The 11,690-nt window shown below is 43.7% G+C and overlaps 1 protein-coding gene across 6 annotated transcripts in view; it reads right to left on the minus strand.

Moving 5' to 3' along the window:
• The window catches only part of ttn.1 (titin, tandem duplicate 1), a 175,520-nt gene that overhangs the window by 16,511 nt on the left and 147,319 nt on the right, over positions 1–11,690 (minus strand). For all 6 annotated transcript variants that reach the window (XM_076874611.1, XM_076874610.1, XM_076874609.1 and 3 more), the window contains 17 exons: positions 11,389–11,685; positions 10,561–11,148; positions 10,160–10,462; positions 9,746–10,042; positions 9,369–9,656; positions 8,939–9,244; positions 8,490–8,792; positions 8,099–8,404; positions 6,207–7,970; positions 5,757–6,050; positions 5,262–5,546; positions 4,861–5,160; positions 2,688–4,754; positions 2,262–2,564; positions 1,867–2,172; positions 1,118–1,408; positions 704–1,003 (listed from right to left, as the gene is read on the minus strand). In XM_076874611.1, coding sequence (XP_076730726.1) covers positions 704–1,003; positions 1,118–1,408; positions 1,867–2,172; positions 2,262–2,564; positions 2,688–4,754; positions 4,861–5,160; positions 5,262–5,546; positions 5,757–6,050; positions 6,207–7,970; positions 8,099–8,404; positions 8,490–8,792; positions 8,939–9,244; positions 9,369–9,656; positions 9,746–10,042; positions 10,160–10,462; positions 10,561–11,148; positions 11,389–11,685 — 8,598 coding nt within the window. The remainder of the gene's footprint in view (positions 1–703; positions 1,004–1,117; positions 1,409–1,866; positions 2,173–2,261; positions 2,565–2,687; positions 4,755–4,860; positions 5,161–5,261; positions 5,547–5,756; positions 6,051–6,206; positions 7,971–8,098; positions 8,405–8,489; positions 8,793–8,938; positions 9,245–9,368; positions 9,657–9,745; positions 10,043–10,159; positions 10,463–10,560; positions 11,149–11,388; positions 11,686–11,690) is intronic.

Below are 11,690 nucleotides of genomic sequence, written 5' to 3' on the forward strand. Positions count from 1 at the left end.
GTTATCAGTTCAGCATTCCTCAGTGCTTTCCAACAACTACAGTGGACATTTAAGCCTGCACCCTGTTACAACATAGGCATAGTTGTTTAGGACTCCACTGCACAGCAAAAACATCACACAGCTCCTTAAACTGTCGGGACATTTACTGTCCTTCTTTAAGAAGCTGGGTTTTTAACTTCACACCATCCAGCAAAACTTGAATCGTGCATTTTCAGATGTATTCTGGGTAGACTGGGAGGTGAAGTGTGAATAAAAGTTTGAAAAATACCAAAACTATCACCTTGAATGGTCAGCATACTCTAATGTAATTCAGTGTTCACAGACTGTATTTTTCCCACTATATGAGATTAAATTACTTCTCGCCTCGTTTGCCAAATGTTTAACAGCATCTGTATCTCACACTTTATGATGCCAGGGCATTTTCTGACCCACACTGTTCAATCCTGGAAATCTGAAACAGACCTAATGTGGGTGAAGGAATTAGGAAATGTATTACAGATAGTCTTTGTCAAACAAAGAAAATCTGGTTACCGATCACCAGTCTGATTGAAAACTTGAAATGAATGTGTATTGGTACTACCAGTACTTGTGGGTTTCTCTTGTAGTTTTTTGTGTAACATTTAAAAAAGCAGCGCTCGGATTGTACGATGATGTCAGTAACTAACTAGGTATTGTTTCATAAGGATGTGGCTGTTATACTTACTAAAGGTGTTTCTGGCGACCATGGGCTCTGACTGGAGATAGACTCCAGGCCCGTACTTGTTGACTCCCCGCACCCTGAACAGGTACTCTGTGTTTTTCATCAGCCCGGTGATGTTGCAGGTCAGTTCCTTGCATTCGGCATGCATTATTACCCAGTTAAGTCTGTTTGTGTCACGCCTCTCCACAATGTAGTGAGAGACGTCATCACCACCATCTTCAAGAGGAGGCTTCCAGCTCAGAGTGCAGGATTCCTCTGTTATCTTACTGATCTCAATGCTGCCCTCACAAACTCCAGGTGTGTCTGAAAGAAAGCCAGATGTACGAATGCTTAGATGCTAGGATGTTCAAAATTAACACGTCCAGTGTAATTTGTGAATGCATTAAAATAAATGGTTAAAAATAAAAAGCCACTCACCAAGCACTTTGACATTGACTTCTGCAGTTTTGGTTCCACTTACGTTCCTGACTGTGAGGATGTATTTTCCAGTGTCATCTCTGTCACAGAATTTGATGATGGCCATGGCTCTAGTCGGGGTATACTGCAAGTGGTACTTTTCACACAAGTCCAGCTCTCTGTTACCCTTGGACCAAGAAGCCTTAGGATCAGGTCTTCCACCCACTGCAGCATCCAGAACCAGGTCTGAACCAGCCCGGACCATCACAGTTTCAGAGAGCAGCTTGCTGTCAAGCTGGGCCTTTGGAGGCTCTGTCAAGTGGTTATGAAGTACAGGGTTTTGAAACTTTGTTTAAACTGAATTGACATGTCTTGAAAATATTTTGGTCTTGGTTTGGTTGTCTTGATGCATGCTCAATCATCCAGGTAAGTAAATCCCCAAAAGTTGATTCTGTTCATCTGGACGTTTTCAGTAGGAGAAACGTTTTGTCTTATAAACAGTACATTTGCATAATGGCTGAAACTAGCACCACTGAGTCAAATGTACTGGTTATAAGATTGGGGAAACCTGCAGTCAGCTGAGACTGAAGGAGTCACCTGGATGAGTGACAAAATGTTTCTCCCACTGAAAACGTCCAGATGAACAGAATCAACTTTTGGGGACTCGGTTTGATTGCTTACACTGATTTAGCAGAAAACACAAGTTTCATTTTACTGTGAATTTATTTTGTGGCATGTTGATGAAACTGTGTCATGGTCTCAAATCTTACCAAAGTCAGTTTTGCACTGCACAGAGCCGGTGGACTCAGAGGGTCTGCTGAAGACCTGGTTGGCATTCTTGGCAATAACCCTGAACTCGTAGGGCTCTCCCTCTCCCAGCGCAGTAACAGTATAGAAGTTGTCAGTCACGTTGGTGTAGTTACACTTCAGCCAGCGGCCCTCGCCAGTCAACGTGTATGGCTTGCGTTCAATGATGTAGCCCACAATTGGACTGCCACCGTCATACAGTGGAGACGACCACTTCAGGGATACTGTGGTCCTTGTTACGTTGGTGACTTCAGGCTTACCCGGTGGATCTAAACAACAAATCAACAATGTTTGTCAGACATTTTTGTCTAAAAACATATTAATTTAGTAACTCTTCATGGTGTGATACTAAACTCACCAACAGGGTTTTGAGCAACTGCTCCCTTTGAGGCCTCACTAGCTTTGCTCAGTCCAGCACTGTTCATGGCATAAACCCTGAACTGATATTCCAGGCCTTCCACCAGACCTTCCACCTTGTAAGAGCACTCAAAGCAAGGGATCTTGTTCTCCCTCACCCACAGGATATTGTTCCTTTCCTTCTTCTCAATCCAGTAACCAGTCACCTTGCTTCCACCATCATGGTAGGGCTCCTCCCATTGCAGTGTCATTGTATTAGCAGTGACATTAAAGATTATAGGCTTTGTCGGTGGACCTGCAGGTGCTGTGATCAGAAATTAGGTATTGCTGTTTTATTCAAGTTCAACATAAGAATCTTATGGAATAGGATGGAAATGAATATTATAAATTCATAAGCTCAAAAGTAACATTATAGAGTAACACTTACTGTAAGGATGCTCAGCGACAATAGTCTCAGACTCAGTGGACTTGCTGACACCAAATCTGTTTTCTGCAGAGACCCTGAATGTGTACTGCATGTATTTGGTCAGGTTACTGACGTGGAGAGAGGTGCGCTTCACGCTGGAGTTGATGAGCTGCCAGGCCGTTGAGCCAGATTCACGCTTCTCTACGATGTAGTTGGTGATGTCAGTGCCACCATCATCTTCTGGTGGATGCCAGTTAACAACACAGGACTCAGAAGTAATTGATGAGATTTCTATTGGTCCACTTGGAGGACTGGGTCTGCCTGTGACATTAACTTCAATAGTAAACGTTCTGGTTCCTGCCACATTCTCCAGAGTCAGATGGTATTTCCCACCATCTCCTCTCATGGCCTCCTTAACTGAGATACTGGTTCTGTCCTTAGTAACTTTGATTGAGACTCTGTCTGTGTTTTTCAGTCTCATTTCCTCCAACTTCCAGGTGGTCTTAGGAGCAGGTCTGCCACTGATTGGAACATCGATGGTGAAAGTGCTTCCAGACCTGCATGTGATGAGCTGGTTGGTGATTTCACTGAGGTCAGCAGCAGGTTCAATGTGAGGCTCTTTGACCAGCACAGGAGCCAGAGTTTCCTTGGGCTTGCTATAACCAGCTTCATTCTTAGCCTTCACACAGAAGTCATATTCATCACCCTTGTTGAGCTTTTCGACAACATAGGTCAGATTTTTGGTGTTGCCAACAACTACCCATTTGTCTGTACCTTTTGGCCTAGCTTCAATGACATAACACTGAATGCGACTACCGCCATCATGCTCTGGTTTCAGCCAGCCTAGTGACACAGAGTTGTCTGTGGTGTCGAGGATATCCAGTCTCTTTGGAGCTGATGGTGCTGCAGTGGCAATGACAGGCTCAGTCAGCTCAAATGCCTCACCCACACCGTGCTGGTTCTCGGCTGAGACTCTGAAGAAGTATGGCACTCCTTCCAGCAGGTCCTGTATCTTTAGGTAGTGCTGTGTGCATTTGCTACCGGACTGCTGCCAAGTGCGGCGGCTAGCCTCACGCCTCTCAACAATATAGTGATGGATTCTGGCTCCGCCATCATTAAGAGGAGATTTCCACATAAGTGTGACTGAGCCTCTGGTCACCTCCATGAAGGCAACAGCCTCTGGAGGTCCAGGAGTGTCCATGACTTTTACAACAAATGTAGTAGCCTTGCTACCACTGGAATTTTCTAGGTTTACAGTATATTTGCCAGTATCATTTCTAGAGCAGTTTTCAATGCTCAGAGAACTGTAACCATCAGTAGTTGTTACCTCTGACATGACACTGAGCTCTCCTTCCTCCTTCACCCAAGTGGCAGTAGGAATAGGCTTTCCTCTGAAGTGGATGCCCAAGCACACTGAACCTCCCGCTTTGACAATGTGTGTCTGCTTAAAGGCAGCATCAATATCTACCTGTGGCACTGTTAGCCTATCTACTGCCTGAGCAGGCTCTGGAATTTCCTTGTCTTCACCTCTACCCACATGATTGACAGCTGCAACACGGAATTTGTACTCAGCCCCTGTCTGCAGACCTGTCACCACATAATTTGTTTCAGTTACAAGCTCCTCATTTACTCTCTTCCATTCCACCTCTTCTCCCTTCACCATTTCAATTATGTAGCCAAGAATCTCCATGCCTCCATCGTCAGCAGGCTTGGTCCATTCCAAACTGATGGAGGTACTGGTGGAGTCCGAAACACAGACCACTGATGGAGCGCAAGGTATATCTTTTGGCTCAGCGGCTTTGATGGGTAAAGAGATGTTGCTAGGAGTTCCAACACCAGCATCATTTACAGCCATAACACGGAACTCGTATTCCATATCCTCTGTCAGGTTGATAACCCTATGTGCACAGTCAGTAATAGGCTTCTTGGTGATCACCTTGTAGAACCGGACAGTCTTCTTTTCACGTTTTTCCAGGATGTAATAATGAATCGGGCTTCCTCCATCAGATTTTGGAGGAGTCCAGGACAAGGTGATGCTCTCTCCTGTAACTTCAGTTGCATCAGGAGTGCCTGGAGCATCAGGAGTGGCTGGGGAAACAATTTTAATAGTGAGTGGAAATGACTAAATAAATGTAATATAGATTTGAAAACTTCCATATGTTGATTTTTAAAACCTTCCAAAATGACAACTTACTGTATTGCATCTGTGCAATGATGGGACTGGATTCCAGAGGTCTGCCAACTCCAAACTTGTTAACAGCAGAGACCCTGAATTGATACTCATTAGTCTTAATGAGCTTGGTTGCGTGGAAGGTGCACTCCTTACATTCATCAGACACCAATGCCCACGAAATCTTGGCTGTCTCACGCTTCTCAATGATGTAATGTGAAATCTCAGAACAACCATCTTTCTCTGGTGGGTTCCAAGACAGACTGCACTTGCCCTCTGAGATGTTACTGAAAGTGATCGGTCCAACAGGCTCGCCAGGTGTATCTGTGTCAAATAGTTGTGAGAAAGTTAAGTTAGAATACAAATGAATAGAATGGTAAATATTGATACTGAAGTATAGGGAGAAAACTTTCAAAAATGCAAACCTTGGACTTGAACAAGGATGTTTTCCTTTTTGGTTCCAGACCCATTGGTAGCTTCCACAGTGTAGCGCCCACAGTGTGAACGATCAGCATCCCTGACAAAGAGGGTGCTGGATCCAGGAACTGTAATAATGTCCATCATCTTTTTTGTAATCTCCACACCTTCTCGGAACCAGACAACTTTGGGAACTGGGCGTCCAGTGATGGTCACCTTTAGCCTGATGCTGTCTCCTGCCTTGACTGTCAAACCTTCAAAGTACTCTGGGCCAAACTCAATGTTTGGAAGAGCTGGTTTGGGAAAAAAGGCATTAGTTTACAGCGGGCAGCTTTAGTAAGCTATGTAGAGGTAATTCTTGGAAAAATGAGCTGAGGAAAACATGGGTAGCAACCAAGGGAAACAAAAGCATTGGACTTCAACTATACTATTTACCCTTTAAACTCTGATTTAATGCTTCCCCAATATCTACACTGTCCAAGCTCTTTCCTGCTGTTACTCACCATTTTCACTTCTGACAGCAATCATGCCAGAAGAGTTGGATGGAGGACTGACAACACCCATGGCATTTCTGGCAATGACCCTAAACTCATAGCGTTCATTTGTTGCCAATCCAGTGACGGTATACTGACAGTCGTGCACATCAGTCAAGTTGGCCTTGAACCAGCGTCCATGTCCTTGGCGTTTCTCGATATTGTATCCAACAATCTTGCTACCGCCATCACGTTTGGGTGCATCCCATTTCAGTGACACTGAGTCACTAGTCACATCAGTGTAATCAGGCTGGCCAGGAGGATCTGAAATGCATAATGCACCTTTTAACTCTTTGCCACAGTGTTTTTATTCCGACAACATTTTTCTCAGATTTTATACATAACATGCAAAATTTCCAGCATGTTGTATTTTTCTAGTGTAACAAAGGGATTTATGTCATGGTCTGAATTAATACTCACCAACTGGACTGACGGCCATGATTGGTTTGCTCTCATCACTCATTCGGCTGAACCCAGCATCATTCTGTGCATAGACTCTAAAGGAGTATTCAAGGCCTTCAATGAGCTCCAAAATCCTGTGATCTGTTTCTTTGATCAACATAGTGTTCACCTTTTGCCACATAATGCTATTCTTCTCCTTCTTCTCCACATGATAGCCCTGAATAGGGGTGCCACCATCATAGATAGGTTTCTCCCATTGAATGGTCATACCATCGTTGGTAACATTGTATACAATCGGCTTGCCTGGTGGGCCTGGTGGTCTGAATTGGTGCTTGGCAATAACCATTTGCGAAAGCAGAGGCTCGCTGACACCATACCTGTTTTCAGCACACACTCTAAACTGGTATTGGACACCTTTGATAAGGTTGGAGACTTTGAATTGAGTATCCTGTACACTGGAGGAGGCCATCTTCCAGTCATTTTGGGAGGTATCACGTTTCTCCACGGTGTAGCAAGTTATGTCTCCACCACCATAGTCATTTGGTTCATCCCATGAGATCATAATGCTTTCTGCTCTCACTTCGTCCAGTCGGATAGGTCCAACAGGCTTTGATGGTGGTCCCAGTGTGATGACATGGATGTGGAAGGATTTCCTGTTCACTTTGTTGTCAAGGGTTAAGGTGTATTTGCCCTCATTCTCCTTCTTCACATTCTTAATCATTAGGGTGGCTTTGTTTTCTGTTGTCTTGAAGCGTACTTGATCACTCTCTTTAAGCGGCAGGCTGTCCTTCATCCAAAGAACAGAAGGTCTGGGTTTGCCTTTGTATGGCAGTTCAATGTGCACATTGTGACCCAGGCGAATGCTGATGCTACCATGTGGATATTCTGTAAGGTCTGCCTCTGGTGTAATAATGTAGTCAATGACCTTGATAGGTCCAATTTCAACAAAATCTCCATGTCCTTTCTCATTCCTGGCAGCAACTCTAAAGAACATGTTCGAGTGCTCCTTCAGTTTCTTTACCTCAAACTCACACTGTCTGCTTGTTCCTCCTAATGACCAATCTTCATTCTTGACCTTCTTCTCAATAATGTAGTCAGAGATTATACTACCACCATCGTAATCTGGTTTAAGCCACTGGAGAGTGATGGAGGTCTTTGATGAATCTTTCATTGAAACCTCCTTGACTGGGCCTGGAGTTTCTGTAGCCTTAACAGGTTCATGTGTTTCACATGGATCACCGATACCATTCTCATTCTCTGCTAAGACACGGAAGAAGAAGGATGTCTTTTCAGAAAGATCTTCAATGGTGTATGTTGTGTCTGTGCATTTGTTTGTCACCATAGAGTATGATCTCTTGGATGAGTCTCTCTTCTCCACAACATAGTTAGTAATCTCTGCACCGCCATCAAGAAGTGGGGCCTCCCAGCAGAGAGTCACCTTTCCACGGGTCACCTCCTTCAGGACCAGGTTCCTGCACTGAGCTGGGGTGTCTTGGACTTTGACAGACAGAGTCACTGTCTTGGGCTCACCCACACCATTCTCTATCTTTACTGTATATTTTCCAGTATCAAGCTTGGTCACCTCACGCATAACAAGGACTGTGCTTGTGTCTGAATGGTGGAATTCATATTTGGGATCGTGGTCAATGCATTCTTCTCCCTTGCTCCAAGAGGCAGTGGGCGCAGGTCTGCCCTTCAATGGAACAGACAGCTCAACATCCTTGCCGGCCTTCACAATGTAGTGAGTTCTCATGGCAACATCAGAGTCAATCTGGGCCTCCTCTGGGAAGGGAGTATATAGAAGGTCATACAGGGGAAACTATATGTGGGCAACATGAATACAAAACAAGAAACACATGCTGTACACTGAAGACACGATTTATTTTATTTTCAATAAGTAATGAATTTACCCAGGATGTCCTTAGCCTGCACTGGTTCAGTCATCTCCAGAGGCTCTCCGCGACCAGCACAATTGACAGCAGAGACTCTGAAGAAGTAGTTAACATTTGGTTTTAAATTGTGGACAACATATTCTGTTGTTTTAACCTCTCCTTTGGAGGTAATCATAGCCCATTCTTTTTCTCCCTCCACAAGCTTTTCCACCATGTAACTTGTGACCTCACTTCCTCCATCCCATTCTGGCTTGGACCAGCCCAAAGTGATGGAAGTCTTGGTAGAGTCCACCACCTTTAACTTGCAAGGCTCATCTGGTGGATCTGTAAGTACCATGTATTTGTTAAGTGGAGTGTAGATTAGTAATCATTACTTTTGTGGTAAATCTGTGAATCTAAGTGTACTTACCAACTGGGTCAGCAGCCTTATAATAGTCTGATGCATCAGAAAACGGTCCCTCTCCGGCCTTGTTAATGGCACACACACGATACTGGTATTCATTTCCTTCTGTCAAGTGATAAACTGTCTGTTTGGCGTCAGTGACAGGCTCTTTATAAACTCTGATCCAGCGCAAGCTCTTCTTGTCTCGTCTCTCCAGGTAGTAGCCTGTCACTGCACTGCCTCCATCCACACCTGGTTTGCCCCATTCCACCACCATAGTGGACTTTGTAATGGTGGTCACCTCAGGGGTATGAGGCTGCCCAGGAGTGACTTTAAGAACAGACAATAGGTATGTTAAGATCACATAACAGTGAAGTTAATGACAAAAAAGCCTGATAAAAATAAAATGTGTTAAAAAGAAGAAGAAACACAGAGGATAGCTGCTGTGGATTCCATGCCACTCTAGTGAAACCTACCAAAGGCATTCTTAGCGATGACAGACTCTGACTCCAGTGGTTCTCCAACTCCATACTTGTTAACACCCATTACACGGAATACATACTCATTTCCACGGACCAGCTTGCCAACAGTAATGTACGTCTGTTCACACCTTTCAGAAACTGTTGACCACACCACTCTACTGGTTTCACGTCTTTCAACAATGTAGTGGGTGACTTTGGAGCCTCCCTGGTCACACTCAGGCACAGGTTCCCAGCTGAACATAATTCTTTCTGCTGTGATGGAGTTGAAGTTAATAATGCCAGCTGGGGGTCCAGGTTTGTCTAAGGAAAGATAAAAAATTAAAATAACATGGATGGATGAGATGATGGAGGCTTTATAGTCTGGATTTAAACTGGTTAGGAATTCAGATGTAAGGAAATGTGAGAATCAATAACTTATAAATACCTAGGATTTCAGTTCTGATGGTTGCAGATGCTGACCCCAGAACATTCTTAATCTTGATCTCATATGAACCTGTGTCATTGCGAGTTGCATCCTTGATCAGAACAGCAGAAGAGTCCGTTGTGCTTTCAGCAGACACAGTGGAGGTTGTTATTAGCTCCTTTCCATTCTTGAGCCACTCAATCGTTGGTAGAGGCTTGGCAATAATTCCTACTCTGAGCTTAACTGTAGCTCCAGCTTTGTACTGAACTACATCCAGGTACTCTGGAGGAAGGTCTATAGCTGGGGCACCTGTGACGAGAAACATTTATACAAGTGTATAAATAAAATTATTACAAGTAATTAATAAATGTCCATATAATTTTGGATTATATGCTCACCACATGCATCAACACAAGTCACTGGTCCAGCAATGAGAGATGGATTGCTGACAGACCCAACTGCATTCTTAGCATAAACTCTGAACTCATAAGACTCATCCTGGGTCAGTCCAGATACAGTGAAACCCATCTCAATGATGTTTGTAAAGTTGGCCTTCACCCATCTGCCGCTGGGTGCCTCCCTCCTTTCTACACTGTAACCAGTAATCTTACTGCCACCATCATATGGAGGCCTCTGCCAGGCCAGACTGACCGAGTTCTTCGTGACTTCGGTGACATGAACATTTGCCGGGGGTTCTGTGTTATTAAAGTGAGAAAGATCAAAGTTTAATAAAGTAACTGCAAAGATTTTCAGTTGTAAGCTCATATAATTAAGGCATAAAACTGCAAAAATTTAATACTTAAAATACTGACCACAGGCATCAATAGCAAGCACTTCTTCTGATGTTTTGCTCATTTTTCCAATACCAGCAGAATTTTCAGCTGCCACCTTGAATTCATAGATAAGACCAGGGCAGATGTTTGTGACACGCCACTGGTCTCCTGGGATTGGGGTCTTATTGATTTTCTGCCAAAGGATGCTGGTCCTCTCTTTCATCTGGAGATGGTATCCAACTACAGGGTTTCCACCATCATTGACTGGCTCATTCCAGCAGACTGTGAGACTCTCTCTAGATACATAGCTAACCCAAGGTGTGGATGGAGGTCCAGGCACAGCTGTTACAGAACACACTCTTGTTAGAATACATTAACAAAGATGCCTTGTTCATAAAACAGAAGAATTGGAATTGAAGATACAGGATAAAGTGGCTTACTGTATGGAAGCTTTATCATGACCGGCTTGCTGTCAATATGATCACTGATGCCATAACGATTCTCAGCCTTAATTCTGAACTGGTACTCCTCTCCTTTAGTCAGCTTAGTCACCTTGATCTCACTTCTGGCAATGGTAGTCGACACCTCTACCCAGGCAGGAGTGCTGGTTTCACGTTTAAGAACAACATAATTCGTAACAGGACTGCCACCATCGTACTCTGGAGGAGTCCATTTCAGACACACTGTGGTCTCTCCAACTTCTCCAATCTGAACTGGACCAACAGGAGGTCCAGGTCTGTCCAGCACAACGAAGATAATGAAAATCTTGGTAGTACCTCCTGCATTTGAGGCTGTGATTTCATATTTGCCAGCATCCACTGAAACACTTTCATTTAGGGTGATGATTAAACTATCTGGAGTTACTTCTGTCAGCAGCCTCTTGGATCCCTTAATGACAATATTGTTCTTGGAAACAGTGACCTTTGGCATGGGCCTGCCAGTTAATGGAATCTCAAAGGTCAGATTGGATCCTGCTCTTACATAAACTGTATTCTTGGGGTAGTTCTTTAGGTCAAACTCTGGAGCCTCTGTTGGAAAAGAAAAATAATAACACAGGACTGTGGTAAGACATGGCAGCTTAGTAAAACAATAATAATGTTTATTATTTCGGAAATACCATAGCTTTTAAAAACTTGCCCATTTATATAAATTAGGATTATTATAATTATTATAATTAGGATTAATTATACATAGACATAGCATGTCAGAAATGTACATTATGTAATATGTGTAATCTGAAAAGTTTAAAGTAAAGACAGCAACAATACCGTGTATTTCCTTGACAATAACTGGAACGATCATCTCCTTGGGTTCACTAAGTCCAGCATGGTTCTCAGCACGGACTCTGAAAAAGTACTCAGCACCTTCCCTAAGGCTCTTGATTGTGTGAGTCAAGATCCTCACAGTGGCACATTTCACCCATTTGGTCTGTCCTTTCTCCAGGGCATCAATAAGATAACCAGTGACTCTGCTTCCGCCATCATATTCTGGTCTGGTCCAGGCAATAGTAACACTGTCCTTGGTAACATTTGCAACTCCAAGTTTCATAGGTGGACTTGGTACCTCTATA

The sequence above is a fragment of the Maylandia zebra genome, linkage group LG16 (assembly GCF_041146795.1).
Source record: "Maylandia zebra isolate NMK-2024a linkage group LG16, Mzebra_GT3a, whole genome shotgun sequence".
Taxonomy (NCBI): Eukaryota; Metazoa; Chordata; class Actinopteri; order Cichliformes; family Cichlidae; genus Maylandia; species Maylandia zebra.